The sequence below is a fragment of the Lutra lutra genome, chromosome X (assembly GCF_902655055.1).
Source record: "Lutra lutra chromosome X, mLutLut1.2, whole genome shotgun sequence".
NCBI classification, from domain to species: Eukaryota; Metazoa; Chordata; class Mammalia; order Carnivora; family Mustelidae; genus Lutra; species Lutra lutra.
The window spans coordinates 8,050,971-8,071,377 of NC_062296.1; the positions used below are offsets into that span (position 1 = coordinate 8,050,971).

At 46.7% G+C, this 20,407-nt stretch overlaps 1 protein-coding gene across 4 annotated transcripts; it reads right to left on the reverse strand.

Annotated features, from left to right (window-relative positions):
* Positions 1-11,134: 11,134 nt before the first annotated feature.
* Positions 11,135-19,791, reverse strand: SLITRK2 (SLIT and NTRK like family member 2). Of its 4 annotated transcripts, none has more exons than XM_047716576.1 (3): positions 19,683-19,791; positions 16,030-16,083; positions 11,135-15,524 (listed from the first exon to the last, which is right to left on the reverse strand). In XM_047716576.1, the coding sequence occupies exon 3, from the start codon at positions 15,479-15,481 to the stop codon at positions 12,944-12,946; it is 2,538 nt and encodes an 845-aa protein (XP_047572532.1). In that variant the 5' UTR covers positions 15,482-15,524; positions 16,030-16,083; positions 19,683-19,791; the 3' UTR covers positions 11,135-12,943. The 4 variants fall into 4 exon arrangements, with proteins under 4 accessions (XP_047572532.1, XP_047572534.1, XP_047572531.1 ...); XM_047716578.1 differs by lacking the exon at positions 19,683-19,791 and adding an exon at positions 17,478-17,496; XM_047716575.1 differs by lacking the exon at positions 19,683-19,791 and adding an exon at positions 15,765-15,930 and having other exon boundaries at positions 16,030-16,835.
* Positions 19,792-20,407: the final 616 nt, after the last annotated feature.

Sequence of the window (20,407 nt, forward strand, 5' to 3'; positions counted from 1 at the left end):
TCGTGGTGAATAATCCTTTTAATGTAATGTTGGATTCTATTGCTTAGTATTTTGGTGAGAATTTTCACATCTGTGTTCATCAAGGATATTGGTCTGTAATTCTCGTTTTTGATGGGGTCTTCATCTGGTTTTGGGATCAAGGTGATGCTGGCCTCATAAAATGAGTTTGGAAGTTTTCCTTCCATTTCTTTTTTTGGGACAGTTTCAGGAGAATAGGAATTAATTCTTCTTTTTAAAAAAAAGATTTTATTTATTTGACAGACAGAGATCACAAGTAGGCAGAGGCAGGCAGAGAGAGGGAGAAGCAGGCTCCCCGCTGAGCAGACAGCCCAATGTGGGACTCGATCCCAGGACCCTGCAATCATGACCTGAGCCAAAGGCAGAGGCTTAACCAACTGAGCCACCAGGCACTCTGGGAATTAATTCTTCTTTAAGTGCTTGGTAGAATTCCCCTGGGAAGCCATCTGGCCCTGGGCTCTTTTTTGTTGGGATATTTTTGATGACTGCTTCAATCTCCTTACTGGTTATGGGTTTGTTCAGGTTTTCAATTTCTTCCTGGTTCAGTTTTGGTAGTTTATAGGTCTCTAGGAATGCGTCCATTTGTTCCAGATTGTCAAATTTGCTGGCGTATAGTTGCTTATAATATGTTCTTATAACTGTTTGTATTTCTTTGGTGTTGATTGTGGTCTCTCCTCTTTCATTTATGATTTTATTTATTTGAGTCCTTTTTCTTTTCTTTTTGATAAGTCTGGCCAGGGGTTTATCAATCTTATTAATTCAGAGAAGCAGCTCCTAGTTTCACTGATTTGTTCTACTATTCTTTGGTTTCTATTTCATTGATTTCTACTCTGATCTTTATTGTTTCTCTTCTCCTGCTTAAGGCTTTCTTTGTTGTTCTTTCTCCAGCTCCTTTAGGTGTAGGGTTAGGTTGTGTATTTGAGACCTTTCTTGAAAGGTTTGTATCACTATATATTTTCCTCTCAGGACTGCCTTTGCTGTGTCCCACAGATTTTGAACCATTGTGTTTACATTATCATTTGTTTCCATGAATTTTGTCAGTTCTTCTTTAATTTCCTGGTTGACCCATTCATTCTTTAGAAGGATGCTCTTTAGCCTCCATGTATTTGGGTTCTTTCAAATTTCCTCTTGTGATTGAGTTCTGGCTTCAGAGCATTGTGGTCTGAAAATATGCAGTGAATGATCCCAGTCTTTTGGTACTGGTTGAGATCTGATTTAGGACCGAGGATGTGATCTATTCTGGAGAATGTTCCATGTGCACTAGAGAAGAATGTGTATCCTATTGCTTTGGGATGGAATTGTTCTGAATATATCTGTGATGTCCATCTGGTCCAGTGTGTCATTTATTTATTTCCTTTATTTCCTTGTTGATCTTTTGCTTGGATGATCTGTCCATTTCAGTGAGGGGGCGTTAAATTCCCCTACTATTATTGTATTACTGTCAATGTGTTTCTTTGATTTTGTTATTAATTAGTTTATATAGTTGGCTGCTCCCATGTTAGGGGCATAGATATTTAAAATTGTTAGATCTTCTTGTTGGACAGACCCTTTGCATATGATATAGTGTCCTTCCTCATCTCTTATTATAGTCTTTGGCTTAACATCTAATTTATCTGATATAAAGATTGCCACCCCAGCTTTCTTTTGATGTCCATTAGCATGGTAAATGGTTTTCAGTCCCCTCACTTTAAATCTGGAGGTGTCTTTGGGTCTAAAATGAGTTTCTTGTAGACAGCATATTGATGGGTTTTGTTTTTTTTAATCCATTCTGATACCCTGTGTCTTTTGGTTGGGGGCATTTAGCCCATTTATATACTATCGAGAGATATGAATTTAGTGCCATTATATTGCCTGTAAGGTGACTGGTACTGTATATTGTCTCTGTTCCTTTCTGGTCTACTACTTTTAGGCTCTCTCTTTGCTTAGAGGACCCCTTTCAATATTTCCTGTAGGACTGGTTTGGTGTTTACAAATTCTTTTAGTTTTTGTTTGTCCTGGAAGCTTTTTATCTCTCCTTCTATTTTCAATGACAGCCTAGCTGGATATAATATTCTTGGCTGCATGTTTTTCTCATTTAGTGCTCTGAATATATCATGCCAGTTCTTTCTGGCCTGCCAGGTCTCTGTGGATAAGTCTGCTGCCAATCTAATATTTTTTTTCCAATATGATATTTTTATCATTGTATGTTACAGACTTCTTGTCCCAGGGTGCTTTCAGGATTTTCTCTTTGTCACTAAGACTTGTAAGTTTTGCTATTAGATTATGAGGTGTGGACCTATTCTTATTGATTTTGAGGGGAGTTTTCTGTGCCTCCTGGATTTTGATGCCTGTTCCCTTTGCCAAATTAGGGAAATTCTCTACAATAATTCTCTCCAATATACCTTCTGCCCCCCTCTCTCTTTCTTCTTCTTCTGGAATCCCAATTATTCTAATATTGTTTCATCTTATGGTATCACCTATCTCTCGAATTCTCCCCCTCGTTGTCCAGTAGTTGTTTGTCTCTCTTTTGCTCCAGAGCTCTCTTGTGTCTTTACTTCTCCAGACAGGGTTTCTCTAATATCTTCTATGCCTTTTTTGAGCCCAGCTTGCACCTTGAGAATCATCTTCTGAACTCTAGATCTGACATATTACCAATGTCTGAATTGATTAGGTCTCTAACCTTCAGTACTGCCAGTTCTTTTTTTTGTGGTTAGTTTTTCTGCCTTGTCATTTTATCCAGATAAGGATATATGAACAAGAGAATAAAATACTAAAAGTGTGGCAAAGGCCCCAGAAAAATGTACGCTAACCAAATCAGAAGAGACACCAAATCAGGGGGAGAAGATAAGGGGTAAAAAGAAGTTCAAAAAAAAATCTTTAAAAAAAAATTAAGAAAAAATATATATATTAGACTGGTGAATAGAATAGAGCCACCCACTTGATTTTGGGTGTATTTTGGTCTTAGAAGAAACTACCTTGCAAAATTTTAAAGAAAGAAAACATATATATATATAAAAGTAAGGGTAAACACGATGAAGGGATGGAATATGACTGTAAAGATGATAATTTTAAAAAATTCTAAAAAAGGGGTTGATAAGTTGGTTGGGAAAGGAAAGAAAAAGAAAGTGGAGAGAATTTGCTCAGGCTGGAGACTAGAACAAAGCCCTGTGCTAGATTTAGGGTATATTTTGATCTATTAGAAGAAGTTGTATCCCAAAATTTTTTAGAAGAAAAAAACCCTATTTATATGGAAAAATAAATTTAGATACAATGAAGGATAAAATATGACTATAATAATGATGATTTAAAAAGATTTTTTAAAGAAAGGTATTGTTAAGACAAACTAGTTAAAAAATGTTAAAAGAGGAAAGAGGAACAGTTAAAAAATTAGAATAAGAAAAAAAATTTATAAAATTTAATTAACTTTGCAAGACTAAAGCATCATGGGGAGAAAGCCATGAATTCCATGCCTTGCTTTCCCCTCCTCTGGAATTCTGCTGTTCTCCTTGGTAAGTGAGCTTGGTCTTGGCTGGATTTCTTGCTGATCTTCTGGGGGAGGGGCCTGTTGTAATGATTTGCAAGTGTCTTTGCCCGAGGAGGAACCCCACCGCCCTTGCCGGGGCCGGGCTAAGAAATCTGCTCGAGTTCACTCTTGGAGCTTTTGTTCCCTGAGCGCTTTCCGTAGAGTCCGGAGGGCGGGAATGAAGATGGCGGCCTCCTGGTGTCCGGCCCGGAGGAGCCGAGAGCCTGGGGCCCCGCTCCTCAGTGCGCCCTCAGAGAACAGCGCCCAATGACTCCCGTCACCCTGGCCTCCGGCCGCGCTCCGAGCTCACCTGGCCTGTGACCGAGCATCTCTGTCTCTGGCGCGCAGCCCCGCCTGGAGTCTCCAAACCCAGCAGATCCTGCTGCTCTGCTCTTCCGGTGGAGGAAGGTGAGTCTCCCCAGATCTGCCACTTGTGGGGTCCCTGCTCACAGAGCGGTGGCCCGATTGTGCCATGGATCACAGTTTAAGGCAACCCCGAGCTGTGAGCTCACTCCTCGGCTCCGTCTCTGTAGCCGGCTTCCCCACTCTAATACCTGTGAGCTCTGCGACACTCAGACACCCCCGATCCTTCTATGACCCTGCAGGACCTGAGACCACACTGTCCCTGTGAGGGCTTCACCCCAGCTTAGCCTCTGGAGCGATGTCCCTCAGTGGAGCAGACTTCTCAAAGTTCGGATTATGTGCTCCGTTGCTCCGCTGCTCGCCGAGCCGGCCCCTCCCCCCGCGGTCCATCTTCCCGTGGCTTCGGATTCACTTCTCCCCACGTACTCCCTTTCAGAAAGTGGTTGATTTTCTCTTTCTAGAATTGCTGTTCTTCTCTTCGATCCCCTCTTGGGCCTGTAGGTGTTCGGAATGGTTTGATAACTATCTAGCTGATCTCCTGCGACCTGATGTCGTCTCAGCTGCTACTCCTCCGCCATCTTGCCCCTCCCCCACCCAAAAAATGAAAAAATATATTTTGTTCCAAAACTTCATGTGGAACACTTGAGATGTAATCATACTCTGAGTCTTTAGTATCTGGGTGGAATCCTATTTTATTTTTTTTAAGATGACAGCTTGGGGGGCCACCTGGCTGGCTCAGTGGGTAGAGTATGCAACTCTTGATTTCAGTATTGTGAGTTCCAGTCCCACACTGGGGGTAGAATTACTTAAAAAAATAAAATCTTAAAAAAAAAAAGATGACATCTTGGACTGGGATAACCTACACTTCCTTTTTCATAAGCTTCTGTAACATGACAGGAAAGACACTGCAAAGTGTAGCTGGATTTTCCCTTCATTCACTAATGTTTTTAATAAACCCCTTAGAAACCTCTGGAAAGCAGAGGAAGTTTCTGAATGGCTATTTTTCTTTTCCACTCTTCCAAAGATCCTGTCAGCTGAATATTGCAAGATTGAGGGAGCTTTAGTTGTTTCCAGTTAAAATCTATTTGTCCAGTTAGAGACACATGGGCCCAACAATAAAACTATGGCTGAAGTTTATGATCAGGAAGAGGCCAAACACCACTTGTCAGCTAAGAGCTGTGCTCGCTGGAATGAAACATTGCATTTCTGAGGTGCAACTGAGTTGTCCAAGGGTTTGTCAGTGTCTCTGATGATAAGAACCTTGGCAGTGTTGGCTAAAAGGGTGGGGTGAGGAACAACTGAATGAGAAAACTGCGCTATGCCCTGAAATGTGGTAATAGGATCTCCCTAGAGAGACACGTAGTTTAACTCTCTTAATTATAACACAGAATAATTAAATATGGCAGCCCCATAGCGTACTCCCCTACAAAACAGCTACATGAAAATCCCATCACCTCCCATGCTCCACCACCCCACCAAAAAAAGCAGTAGGATGTTGTGATTTACAAAGAAATAAGAAAAGTGGTTTGAACATTTTTGAAGTCATTCAAGAAGTGAAACTGATCCAAGACAAATGGTGCATTTGAATCCTATAAAAATAAAATCGGCGGAAAGCTATGTCGGAGTAGTAGCCTAGAATCCTAGAGTATAAGTTTAGATATGTCCATTGAGTTCATCCTCTCCAACACTGCTTCCAGTTGGAGAAACTGGAACCCAGTGAGGACTATGGCTTGTCTTCCTCACAGATTTTTAGCTTCACAAAGATCAGAAGGTCAGATCCTAGGACACCTCGTTATGAAACACTACCTGTAGGTTTCTATTTTGTATAAATGGGACTTTACGAGACAACCGTGTTGTGACAGAAATGTGGTTTAACATGGTCTTGAACCCAAAGAATTTCTCTCTTATCTGGAAGACTTAAGAAACAAACTAATTAAATATACAGAGCCATAGGAAGAACTACGTGATAAGCGCTAGAAGAATTCATCATTCAAGCTTGTCAGGGAGTGCATTTTCTCTCAAGTCAGAATCTCCCAATTCTAAAAGCCAATAACAAGGCAATCTCACAGCTCAGCAGTAAAGCTACTTTTAAATCTAGAATGAGATCATTGGGTTCAATAGACAGACTCAAGTATCACTTAAAATTGGGCCTGCCTGCGTGTAATAGACTTTGGATCTTGGCTGTGTGTTACCATAACTTCTCTGCCATCCTCATGGGGTGTGTCTTTGTGTGTGTGTGTGTGTGTGTGTGTGTGTGTGTGTGTCTGAAAATATTCCAAGTGAACATTTGTTTCAGATTTCCTGGCATAGCTAAGAATCAGTTGTAATTATGCTTTGAACTTATATCCTCCAGTTTTCAACCTTGTCTTCATTGTTCACATGAAAACCAGAGTCTTACTCATTTATTCATTAAGGAAATATTTACTGGAGAGTTATTATGTTCCAAAACACTGCATCAGGTTTTAATAATTTGAAGATGAAAGGGGCTTGACAAACGAGGGACTTGGCCAAGGATTATCCATTCACCTATCCTGTCTGTCCAAGAGTCACTCGTGAGCTGGAAAGTACCTTGTATTTCCTTTTGGAGCCAACATTCTGCCAAGATCAGATCTGTCGAAAAATGCCAGGTAACTGGATCTGACAGATAATTAGCTCAAATGTTCCTATTTAGGATAATGTTGATAGCAAATATAAAATAATGTTTGAAAATTAAATTAATAAAAATGATGTGTACTAATTACCCAGCGGTTGCCCAGGGAAACAGGGATCAGGTGCATTTCCAGCCCCCCTTCTGAAGGAGGTATCTATTTTGATGGTCTTTTTCCAGTCTCAACAGATACATCTGTCTTGCTGATGTTATATTACCTGCATTCAGAATAGGGAGCTGTGCATTACTTTCATTCCCATTCCTTTTCAACTCATCTTTAAATTAAAAAAAAAGATTGATTTATTTAAGAGAGAGAGGGGCGGGAGGGGCAGGGGGAGAGGAGAGACTCCCAAGCAGACTCAGCACCGAGCATCACCCTGAGATCATGACCTGAGCTGAAACCAAGAGTCAGGTGCTCAGCTGGCCGCGCCACCCAGGCAGGCGCCTTTTTAAAGGAGCAGATAATCTAGCCTATCAAGCCCAGCTCTCATTCTTCCACAAAACAGTTCAAAACGAGGCTAGTCCCATTGTTTCGGCCACCTTGTGAAGGCTACATGAATAAGCTGAATGAATTCTGCATGTAGCGAGTTAATAATCTCAAGAGGGGATAACTTGTTCGAAGTCTTCGCGTCCACTGCAGGAATCCCAGATCCTTTGTTAGCGTCTACATTTGTGAGTGGAGCAGACATGGCCATGTATTCGATGTTCAACCAAATGCCACAATTACAGCCACAAATGCACCTCTCTCTTTCTCTCTCTCTCCCTCTCATTTTAACACTACTCTATTCAAATGTAGTGATACCATCTACATTAGAGATGAATTTGTAATTTCCATTCCTTGGATTTGCATGTCAATCTGTCTTATTTTATAAACTATGAATTTATCAGATTACTTACAGTATTAGAATTTTATCATGAAAACCAGTTGGCTGTGGAGTGTGTGTGTGTGTGTGTGTGTGTGTGTGTGTGATGGGGGTGTGTGAAAAATCAGTAGACTTTCCTGTGTTTAAACTGGGTTTTTTTTTTTTTGCTCTTTTTACTTCCAATTTTTTAAGTTTGACACTAATGAACATTCATGGAAAAGTAGTAATATGTTTTCAAAAGGATCAGTTTACCCTTAATATGTAAATTATAATCATATAAGGAACAGAAGACCTTAATTTGTAAGCATTTGAACACTTTACAACAAAGTTCCAGTAATACTTTTTCATTAATTCCACTTAAATTTTTCTAATCCTAAAGAATTTTTCTAATTTAAAATACGTTGTCATTAATTCCCCTTAAAATTGTAGAGAAACTTTTCTGACGAATTCAAATGTTCTTTTTTTGTGGGTATTTATTTGTTGCCTGTATTTATTTACTGAAAGCTAACTCTAGCATAAATACCTGTGTGAACAGTTTATCCAATAGAACGATGCCATTGATGAAATTTTCAGTATTTCATTTTACCTATTAACAGCCCAAACCATGACATTCAGTTTTTGAGACGGTGTCACTACTTGGCACAGAAGTCTACACGAGAGCTCGTTTCATTTGCCATTTATTCCAGTAACTTGACAACAGTTATTTGCAGCTAACTCTAACAGTATTTGTACAAGTACTTTCAAGCTAAAACTGCTAAAAATTTCCAATATGCATGCAGTTCAAGATATTTACAAAGTAACGTATTTATTGTGAAACGTGTGACTCTAAGCTCTTTATAGGATGTGAATACAGGAGTCACTCTACCCTCTACGAAAACACGGCCACATCTGAGAGAGGCGATGCTGCTGGCGAGAGTCCTGTGTTCAACTGGGTTGAAACGGGTTGGCTGCTCTGACTGTGCAGGAATGCTACTGTGCCATCATGGAATGGCTCGATAGCTCAGTTCACACGAAACAGCCCCAGAGTTTCAAGTATAAGCCCTTAGCAACCAAGAGACCCGCAGCACAAGCAGCACTGGCGGAACACACTCTTATTCTGCAGGTGGGCTCTGCTTTAAGCAAAGTCAAGATTGAAAATCCAAACATACAAAACCAATAAATTAGAGGGATGACTTGTATTATAAGATGGTCTTCTGCTCTATGAAAGTATTCACAAGTTTTGTCTAAGTGGCAGCTCCCCTAATGCACTGAAAATACAATTTGATTCACAGAACTTCAGTTTACACGTGACTTTTGCACAACCATCGTGAGAAGCAAAGTACGCCTATATACAGTACTGAACTTTCTCTCCCAGGATCTAGGTAAGTGTCTTATCATTGTACTGGAAAAGGACACTTAAGCCGAAGTGTTACCTTTTGAGCCACTGAAATATGGAGCAAATACTGCCTCTAAAACAATTTTGGGACTCAACTTTTTAACATGGATCTTTAGATAGCCCAAGTACATAGCTATCCAGAGGCCACAATGTTAGGCCCTATCCTGCAGAAGTTTGTTTTATTTTTGTGGATTTTCCCCCTTTTTAGCTGTGTAATTTTAAAGAGATGTTAATGGTGGTTACACTGTAGCTAGTCTATTTATGATGTCTCATTCTTATACTTCATTGCACAGAATCACCTTTAAAAGTGCAACTTCCTGCATTTCATTACTTTTCCCACTGTTGACCCAGGGTGATTTTCATTCAAATAAGATTCTCTTTTATTAGCTGTAAGCTCCCTGGAGGGAGGGTGTTGGAAGGGCAGAGATCCTGTCTATTCTATTTCTGTTCTCCCTCGGCACACATCATAGAGCCTAGCACCTAGGAAGCAAGCACTCAATAAATATTTATTGAATGAATGAAGGAATGAAGAAATCATTGAATTGGGAGAAACGTCTGGAAAGCTTTCTTCACTCTAGCATCCAATCCAGTATGTTTCTGGAATATGTACAATCAAAATGAATTTCCAGAATCTGAAAAAAATCACAGAACCTCTCTTGTTCCCTATACATTTTTTGTTTTGTTTTTGGTAGAATCCACTAAAATATGGAGCCCTTGGTGACATGGACAGATTTAGAAAAATTAAATCACCTTAGAGGTCAGAGGGCAAAGCAGAGAAAATTGAAGAGTGTTTCCTTACTCACCAACTGCTGGAGGGAACTAAAAAGGCACACAGATTGACCAAAGTCCAAAACCAAATCAAGCTGTTGGCTATGGTGTCCAGACCGAGAAATAGTACTTTTGAGTGTTTCAATACAAACTTAGCCACAGGTATATTCAGAAACAGTGAAAGCAATTCATTAAGAGCTAGAATCGAAGGAAATTACCATTTGCCATTTTGTAGGGCCAGACATATAGATCTGTTCCAGGCAGGGCCAGGGGAGATCACACTCTGTTGGCTGGAACCATTTCGCTGTGCTGATGCTCATACGCATTACAGGTTGCATAGGAAATAAAAGTGCAATAGCAAAATCCAGCTGTAGGAGACAAAAACAAAATCCTAAAATAAAATAGCACTTGAGTGGGTAAAGCAAACCAATATAGTCAGTGGGCATGCTAATAAGTTAATAAACGTAAAAGCGTTCGTGATTGTGTTAGGAAATAAAGCTTCAGAGTCTACGGTGTATGACGCCTTTAAACGAAACAGTCTAAACCACATTCGAACAGTTCCACTTAAAACCTAATACAAATAAAGTAAAAATCTAAGGAGCATGAGAATCTGGATTTACACCAGAATTAACTAAGTGAGAGAGTTTATGAATCTGCCTTCTTCTGGGAGGCCTCTTTAGGATCATGTAACTACGTAAATATTAAGCTCTCTCTATTTAAGATCAATGAATGGGTTTTTCTATGGATAATGGAATGACTTTCCTTTCAGGCGAATAAGAGCAAACGCTGAAGTGGGGTCACTACCTCAGTAGTTCTAGCTAGATGTGTAGTTGGAACCTAAAAACTGTATTCACAGTGTATCCTAATTTGCCTTTATAATCACTTCCCAAAATACCTACCTCGGTATTCTGTGTCTATCATTGCACCAAATGAGAGCAGCCCCAAGAGGATTTTTGAAACTCTTACATGTATATATGTGTGTGTGTGTGTATATATACGTATATATGTGTGTATATGTACATATATGTGTGTATATCTATGTACGTATGTGTGTACGTATATATATGTGTGTGCACGTATATGTGTGTGTACGTATATGTGCGTGTATATGTACATATATGTGTATATAGACACACACATACATGGATACTTCACTCAAGGAGGAGATGGTTTTTCCGGGAGCTGTCTCCAAGTTCAGTCACCAGAACATTCTCTCTCCGCTTGTATGCAATGTAAAATCTCAGTACATTAACTTTCTTGTAGATCATTTCATGCCACCATTTTTTACTTCGATCTAATGGATTTGGAGAGGAATTATGATCTCTAATCAAAGAGTGAACATGTTAGATTGTCCCTGTCGCTATTCAGATATTTTAGGTTGTTAAAGGCATTTTTTCCCCGAATGCCCTTTACGTTTAAATATACATAATTGACTTCTATTGTTAAAAAAAAAGATATTGTACCAGTAATCCTTAATCCAAATCATTTGGACTTAAGTAATTTCTAATTGAAAGCCTATCACATGAATTGTTCATGGTGACAGACAATATACTATTAGTCATTTTAAAGCTCTAAAAGTGAGTTATCAGGATCCACTTCAATCTCCACATGATAATAAAGGATTATTATGTGCAGTAACCTATTTATGAAAAGGAAACAGTGTGCTTCTTTCAGACGCCATCAATTGCTTTAATAAGGAATTGAAAAGCTGGGCTACTTTACATGCAGATCACCGTCCCAGTTGCATAAGGATTTACAATAGACAAAACAAAACTATTTTTTGTTGTAAAGAAGGGCTGTTTGTTTAAATCGCACAATAATGTTTGCATCTAAAAATTCTTTACAGGCTAATAAGGCTTCATAAACGTTACATAGACTTGGTTAGTTAAAATCATTCTAACGCTAAGACCAAAATGAAAGGCTTGCTGGAGCTGACTGGGAAAAATTCAATTAACCACATGCCTAAAGAAGGCAGAAGAGAAAAGATGTTCCCTTTCTTGGTTTAGGTACTTTCTAATTGATTTGAAGATGCAAATAGTACATGATCGGATAGCACCCCACTAACGCTCCCATAAATGTAAGAGGAAAACACTGCTTTCTCAGAAAATGTGAAAATTGAGGATTCGGAGCCTAATCTTTAAGCCTAAAAGAAATAGAAAGTGATGCACACATTTGTTTCTGCTGCCTTGAATTTGCAGAGAAGTTACTTGGGATGTTTGAATCTCACCTTTGAAGAGTTCCTTCAAGGTATTTAATGGCTCATACGTCTTTATTAAATGAGGTGTGTGGCGGCCTCTACTGGTGTGTGTTTATAGAAAATGTTTCAGTAGGCAGAAAAAATACTAATTTCAATTAAAAAGTTAGAAATACACACTCTGTCATTGAAATATACAAAAATATCTAATTTAATGCAGAAAAAATATATTACACGTTGTGTAATGCACTCTTAATTAGGAAAATAATCTAAAACACTGACCATGTTAGTGTAAAATGATTTACGGAAGGGCATTAATTGTTCAATTCACTCTGAGATTGGGTTAAATATATTTTATTAATGAATTACTAATCCCGACTGAGGCAGTTTCTTACCTCTAGTCCACTGTTAAATCACCTTAGTTGACTTAAATAAAATCACTTAGAACAAACCCAGAGGAAAGGAAATATTTTACAGTTAAATCTCTAAAGTCCTACAACTAGAATCATTTGATGACAGGCTGGTTTCTATAACTCAAGCAAACTGTACGTTGACTTAATAGAGCTGACATTTTGATCTATTTTACAGTGTTTTTAATTTCAAAAATACAACACATTAAAATATGTTCAATTTATCAAAGCTAAAAGCAACATTTAAGTAATGTACTTAAAGTGCAAAGGCACTTTAACACAAAGAAGTGATGCCTAGTGGCTATACTTGGTAACTGGAGACGGAAATACCATATATCATTATTTACAAAAGAATTTATAGTCTCAAAAGATCTTTGGAGATCTTCTACAAAATACACTGAATATCCATTTTTACATGAAAAGTCTGCTTACTCTTTCTTCATTCATTATAATCTCCTCTTCCCATTCCCACACTGGAAAAATAAAAGAAGGAAAAAGAAACAAAACCATAAACAATATACGAAACAATGCACTGTAGAAACATTCATGTTCACTGATGATTCCTAAGGAGAGAAGGGAGGGTGAGGGGAAGAGAAGGCGGGGTGGGGGGAGCAAGAGAGAAATAATTTAAAGGAAAACTCGGAAAAGCAGTATCATTGCTTCACCCCATCCCCCAAACATTTTCAAAGTCCCCCATTGATGCTGAGAGAGGGAAGACACAAACACACACAAAAGCAAACGCAGTGTCTCCAACAGTCTGGAGCAGCATCCTTGGAAGCCGGAGGGTTGTAAATGGTTTCCCTTCACAGCTGACTGATTGCAGTTTGTTTCTCCAGAACTTCGAGGTAGTCTGGCTCTGATTGCGGCTTAGCTCGCAGTAAAGGGTGGTCGGGTTTTGACTGCCCCACAAAGCATTTCCTGGGAGTTCCGTATAAAACGGTTTTATTGATTCTGTCCTGGTTTTGGCGTCGAGATTCGTACGAAGGGGCAAACTGCCTTTTCGGTAAGGTACAAAAGTTATAGTGGACCAGTCCTGCACTGGGAAGTTCCTTGACTCGCTCAGCGATGTTCTGATACAGCAGCTCGGGCTCTCTCGGCGTGGCCTGCTTCTCCAGCAGCTCAGTGGCACTTATCGTGTAAGCCAGAGGGGCCGAATCTTCTTTCTTCTCCTCCAGGTTGCCATAGCTGAAGTCTTGCAGGTTTCGGTAATAGGCTACCGGGTCTCCTTCCTTCTGCATGTAGATAGGGTTCTGGCACATCTGCCCCACGGGCGGGGGGATATAGTTATAGACGTGGCCGTCTGTTTTGTCCTGAGCCTCGGTACTGTAAGACCCATACTGCAGCTGGAAGGAGCTGACGTCTAGGTTGTTGGAACTCCTCGGCACACTCGGCACCCCCTTTCTGCGTTTCAGGACAAAGACGAATAAGCCGGCCCCAAAACAGACAGATAGGATAAAGACAACAAGCAATCCTAAAATCAGGACGGAAAGTGGAACTTCAGTGTGGAGCTCTGGGTAGGAACTGGGAGACACACTAAGCGACCGAGGAGTGTCTGTGTTGTGATTCATGGACAAAACGGTTCCGTCTGACAAGTTCGGGCCGTCGGGACAGATGGCTTCCCTCCCCAGAAACTTCAGGATCTCCCCCGCGTGCTTTGCGGGAGATTCGCAGGTCACCTCATTGATGATGACGGGGGAACTGGCATGTTCCGTCCAGTCCTTTAGCCCCATGATGTCACAGGTGCAGTCCCATGGGTTCTCTTGCAGATCTATCTGGATAAAGGCCGGAAGCTGATCCAGAACCCCTTTCACAGGCAGGTGAGAAAAATGGTTGTTTCTCAGATTCAGCCTGGTGAGGGCCGTTCCCCCGAATATGTTGTCGGGTAGGGAGCGCAGCAGGTTGTTATTCAGAAACAGCAGCTGGAGGTTAATCAAAGCATCAAAGGTCAGTGGCTTAATTTCCTTGATGACGTTGTACTCTAAATAGAGATACTGCAAGCTCTGCAGTCCGTCAAACATCGAAGGGTACAGCACTTCAAGGTAATTGCCATTCAGGTAAAGTCTGCGTAAACTGGTCAGGTTTGTGAAGGCACCTTCCTGAATGACCGCGATCCTGTTGTTCCCTAAATGCAACAAGTCCAAAGAACTGTATTCTAGGAGGTCGTTCTTGTAGACAGTTTGAAGATAGTTCCCTGTCAGGTAGAGCTTCTTTGGACTGGTAGGCTTGGGCTGCAGGTCGGAGATGTTCGTGAACTTCCTTTCTTGGCAATTTACGTTGAGACCGTTGTCTGAGCTCTGAGAGGTACAGACGCAGCTGCTGGGGCAGGTGAGAGGCACAGGGGACTTGGTCTGGTACACCATGATCGGTCCGAAGCTCTGCCTGTCCTTTGACACGGTGACCCGGGGAGTCGGGCGATTTCGTATTTTGGGGGGTCGGCTGGCTTTGGGAGCCCTGGTTGGGTTGAGAGCGGGATTCACGGTGGGCGACAGCCTTTGGACGTGCGTGTCGCCATGGCCGCCCCTCTGACCGGAGTCGCCGGTACTTTTTCTGGGACAGAGATCTTGCCTGGTCAGCTGGGTCACGTCTTTCCCGTGCAGCCGGAAGGGAGTCTCACAGACTATCTCCCCGACGAACACGGTTATGGTGTCCAGCCAAGCCTTGAGAGGAAGCAAGTCACAAGTGCAGTTCCATGGGTTCTCCTCCAGCTGGATCTCCATGATCCCGCCGATGTGCTCAAGGACGCCAGCGAAAGGCATCACCTTCAGCCTGTTCCCTCTCAGGTCTAAGTGGGTCAGCAGGACGAAGCGGAACACATTGCTGGGCAGGGACAGCAGAAGGTTGTCATTCAGGATGAGCACCTTGAGCTTATTGAGTTTGCTGAAGGCCCCTGCCTCGATGGCGCTGATGTAATTGTAGTCGGCCTGGAGGTACTCGAGGTTCTCCAGGCCCAGGAAGGTGTCTTCCCTCAGCACCTCGAGCTTGTTGTTGTTGAGGTGCAGTCTCTTGAGGGTTTTCAGGCCGCTGAACGCCCCGGTTCGGATCTCCTGCAGCCCGTTGTTGCCCAGGTGGAGAGTCACGGCGTTGGAGTAATTGACGAACTCGTTAGGATACAGTCTCGTCAGGAGGTTTCCATTGAGGAAAAGCTGGTAGATTCGGTACTGGGGGGGCTGGAGCAGGCTGACGGTTGTAAATCCTTTGTTTTCGCAGTTAATATTCAGGACGTTTTCCTTCTCTTCGCACAGGCAGCGGATCTTGCAAATGTCTTTGGCAGTTTTGCGGCTCTCCGTCTGTAAGATCCCGGCCACGGTTAACACACTGAGGAACCAAACGCCGCTCAGCATCTTTAGGCACCGTCGGTGTCAGTTCAGGTACCTACAGGCAAACCTTGGGGAAGGGTGCCGGAGAGAGCAGGATGCGGGGAAGAGAGAAACAAGGAAGCCCGATTAAAATGGCAAAGCAAGGGGGCGGAGTGGGAGGCAGGGAGAATTCGGGGAGTGGGCAACACGGCAGAATGAAATCACTGCGTACGTTTCTCAAAGCGGTTTCTTCTCGCCTCGCCCTCCCGCTCCCGCCCGGCCCCGCCAGCCCACCCACACGCGCGTCCCGGAGCACACAAGCTTGCACCTGATTTCCCGGCGGGGCGCAGCCAGCCGCGGAGTCATTAGTAATCGAGTTGTCCTACTAAATCCAGCCCATCACCTCCTCCCCTGGGGGATCTTGAAGAGATCTCGGGCGGCTCGCCCGTCTTAGCTCGAAGCAGAAATCGCTTTACTTTTTTTTTTTTTTTGAACTGCGCAAAAAGGGGGTGGGAAAATCGGGACTGGCGGTGGGGGAGGGGGAGGGGGGGAGGATGGAAGAGCAAAGACAGCGCGGGGTGGGGGTTACTCACACATCAGGAGAAGACGGAACCCCTCTCCTCTGCAGTCCGCCAGTAGTTTAGCATCTTCGGAAAGAGAAGAAGAGCAAGGTAAAAGAAGACGCCGCTTCCGGCGGGATGCCCTGCTTTCTGCCGGAGGATTTAATTTGGCTGGGTTGGGGGGGTGCGCAGGAATTAGAAATCCGGCAGGCCGCAGGGGAGGAGAGGAGGGCCCGAGCGGCGGGAGGCCGAGACGACGGGGACCCGGGGACCCGGGGACCCGGGGGTGCGATTGCGTAGGGAGGTCGGGGAGCCGGCCGGCCCAGGCGGGCGGGCGGCGGCGGCGGCGGCGACGGCCGAGCCTGGGCGCGCGCTTCCAATCCGGCGGCGGCGGCGGCAGTGCGCGGAGCAGTTTGAATTTGAGAGGTTTTGCAGGCTCCCCCGGACAGGGCTGGGGTGACGTCACGCGGGGAGGGGGCAGGCGGCGGATCGAGGGCGCGCGGTGGGGAGGGAGGGGCAGATGCTTCCCTTCCCCGCGAGCGGTTTGCAAAGCTCAAATCCGGGCTGCGTCAGTTGCTTCTGAACTACTCCACCTCCAACCCCGCGGGCGGCGAGCGGCTGCGAAGCTCTGGGAGAGGGATTCTCCGGGAGGGGCCCGGCGGAGGGGCTGGGACCGCGGGGACTCCTCCGGCCTTCGGTCCCTTCGACTGGTTTCTCCCACCTGCCACTCCCTCCTGGCCCTTCCGGGGGGGGGGGGGGGTCTCTCCCAGTGAGAGAGGGTGTGTGTGTGCGTGTGCGCGTGTGAGTGTGTGTGTAGGAGATGTGCCTCTTTGCCTCAGGACAGGGGCCCGCCTGCCAGCCTCCTGGCGCTTGTGCTCCGATGCTCTTGGTGCGGAGTGGGGGTGTGCCCGCTCCGGAGTGGCTGTGTAGGAGGGCGAAGAGGGGCTTTGTGCTTTACAGACCGAGCTTTGTTTCGGGGCTGGGAGAATTACTTTCTGGGCGGTGACTGGCCAAACAGATACTTGCAGGGATTCTGAAAGCCAGCTCAGCGTCAGAGAGAAACCACACCAAAACCATTCTCCCCGAGGCTGAGTTAGGCAGATGATGGAAGTTTAAACGTGTGCTTTTTGCCTGCAGGAAGGAGAAGTGGGTGTGAGAAAGGCCCTGCCAGGCTGAGTCTCACTTGGCGAGGTGTGGGAGCCCGGGAGTGGGGGGCCCCCGGAGGGGGCCTAAGCCTCCAGGCGGCATTATTAAGTGCCAGGTGTTGGATTTTTGCCTTCATTATCTCGCGCCTCCTGAATTATCTTAAGGTCCCCTGGAACCAGGTGGCTCCTGGTGTGGAGTCCATCTGCAAGACAGGAACGTCTGCTGTTGCCCGGAAGGGCCGGGGGCAGCCTCTCGCGAGGCAGGAGAAGGAGGCCATGGAGGAGAAGGGGGCGAAGGGAGTCACTGAGGCTGCGCCTGTCCCGCCGAATACTTACACTTGCTGTCCCCGCCTCTTCAGTCCCAGCCTGCTGCGGACAGGGTCGACACAGGGTCCCTTTGCTGGGCCACATTTGGAATAGAGATAATCCCACTGGCAAAACGAGCCGCCTGAGAAGGGAAAGACCCCTGCTTCTCCCCTCCTGCCTCCCCGGCAAGCTCAGGCTCTGGATCGTTCGGCCCTCATGGGCTCTTTCCTCCCGCAGAAGGGCTCTGAGAGTTTGCAGACTTAGGCACTAAGACAACCTGTGGCTCCGCCAGTCTCCTCCAGAATGTTGCTAATGGCTTTCACCTTGCCCTCTGCTTTTCCTTCGGGGAAGAGCCTTGCCCCCGACGTGGAGAGCCCTCTCCCCATCCTGTAATGCTTGCCTGGTGTTGGGCAAGATCCTTTCCTTCTGGGGCCTCAAATTTCCCTTCTCTGTGCCAAAGGGCGGCGGGGAGCTGAGCTGTCCCCGGCGGGGGGAGGGGCAGCTGTGATGGCCTCCCATTCTCTATTGCAATTTCATCACTGGGTGCGGAGGGATGCGTGCGCGATGAAGCTTCCTTTCACAGCAAAGGGGCACTTGTTCCTCCATATTTCTAAATATTACACATAGTTCCTAGAGAGATGTGGCTTATTCGTTGTCATTCATTTAACAAAACATTTACTAATTAGGTTAATATTTCATGGAAGCAGAAGCCAACATGAGAGCTGGACAGGACCTTTGCAATCAGATTCATCTTATAGATGAGGACGTTCTTCCACCAGAAGTGCTGACTTGCTTAAGTTCGAGCATCTATAAAATGAGAAACCGAACCCAGGGATTCCGAGTCCTGGGCCAGGAGCTTTCCCCCAAGCTCACTACTGCTTAGTGTGAACTGGAGAAGAACGGTCTGCCTACACTTACAGAGTGGTGCTGGTGTCTTACCTAAATGTGTGCTTTTTGAAAAAAAATTGTATTTGAAAGTGAAATAGTAAATATTAGTTTTAGTTCGCAAGTGATTTCCTGCAAGACCCTGACGACGCTGTCAGTACTCCTTGAGGACAGAGACGATTTTCTTAAAAATTTCAGAGAGAGAGGGAGAGAGAGAAAGCGGGTAGATAGATGGGGGGCAGCTCGAAATCCGTGAAAATTATTATAGAGTGAAAGCCATGCGGAGGTGAGCCGGCTGGAGCGGGGGGGGGGGGGGGGGGGCGACACTGGGAACCCGGAGATGGTGTGACACATCTTCCTCCCCTGGTTAGCTTCCGACACGGGTCGGTGGACTCTCCAACTACTCCTGGGCCTCCTGCCTGCTGTCCCCGAGCCTCCACAGCCGCTTTCCGCAAACACGGTTACAGGGAACGAATCGGCCTCAGCCCGAGAGAAGCACTTTAAGGAAGTTTCGTCCGGCCCCGCGTCTCGGGAAGAACCGCCGCGGTACCCCGCTAGGGAGAGCGGGCTTGGACGGCGGCGGAAAGCTTTGGGGCGAACGGGGAGCCCAGAGGCGGACGCTCCAATAAGGCAAACGCTCCCTCTCCTCGCCGGGCCGAGGGAGGCAGACGCGGGGACTCCGTCGCCTCGAGCTCCCTCGCATCTGAGTAGAGCCCCGCGCGGGTCGCGGGCGCTTGCCAGAGCGCGGGGAGGGCCCGCGGGGTTAGAGCCCGCGCTGCCCGGCCGCCCGCCAGGCCTCGAGGGGGTTAACGGGAGTGCGGCGGGCCTGCTGCGGAGGGGTGTCAGCTGCCCGGCCGCCCGTCTCCCCCCAATCCCGGCAGGTACGGTTCCGGAGGGCGCTTCCGGCGGCCGGCGGGCCGGGCGATTCCCCGCTCTCCCGGCACCGGGCACCAAGCAGCGACCGCGAGCTCAGCCCTCCTCGCCCTCCCCCGGGCCGCCGGGCGCCTCATGCCTGGCGCTGGGGCCCACAGCCGCGACGGCCACGCGCGCTGCCTTCGCCCCGGCGACCGTTCTCCTCGGGACCCGCGGTTCGCAGCCGGCGCACGGGGACGCCCGGCCGGCTGTGGCCCCGGAACCTCGCGACGCCCGGAGCCCGACCACGCCCGCGCGGGCTGTCTCGGAGCGGGCGAGCCCAGGCGGGCGGGGGCGGCCACCGAGGGGGCGGCTGCCGGCGCGCGGACCCCGGCCGATCGCGCGCAGGCTTCCCGCACCCGACCACCCACCCGCCAGGGGAGGCGGCGGGGAAAGGCAGGGGGCTGAGCGCCGCGTTCCCGAGCGCTGAGAACTTACCCGGCGAGCGCGCCACCCGCAGCTTCCCCCGGAGGCGCCCGCAGCACCGGCCAGCCGGGAGGCGCGGGAGCCGGCACAGCCTCGGACCCGCGCGCCGGGGAGCGGGGGCTCGGCGGCGAGCGCGGGCGGCGCCCCCAAGGGCAGGCAGATCCCCACTGGAGCGGCTCGCCGCCCGGCAGCGCTTCTAGCAGGAAGCAGGGAGGGAGCCGAGAGGGAGGAGGGAAGAAGCACGGGGGCGGGGGTGGGGGGATGGGGGGTGGGGAGGCAGGGACGGCCGCCCCTCTCCCGCACTTATCAATCACCCTGCAGATCAAATGTCCCCGCCGTGCTCCCGGGAGGGGCCTGTAGCAGCCCACAAAGGAGCCGCCGCTCCATTTCTCTGACGAGCGCAGCGGAGCGCTGCTCGCGCCTCTCGGCCCCTCTCGCCTGGAACTCTGCCCCGCCCTTGCAGCTCCTGCCGTGGGCTGCGGCTGGGACTCGGTCCAGTGAAATGAGGATGGCCCTCGGTCGGTACCAAATCCCAGGGGAGACTAAGACCACTGGACGGAAGTTGCAGACCACGAGGAGGCAGCGAGCCCCCGAGCTGGACGCCCCCCGGGACCGCTGCTCCCCTAACTAGTCGGCGCCCAGTCACTGGAGTTCGGGGGCAGATATTTAAGGACCTCCTACGGGGATGGCAAACAAGGAATTTCCATATAATATGGAGCGGAGCTAGGCTTGGGCAA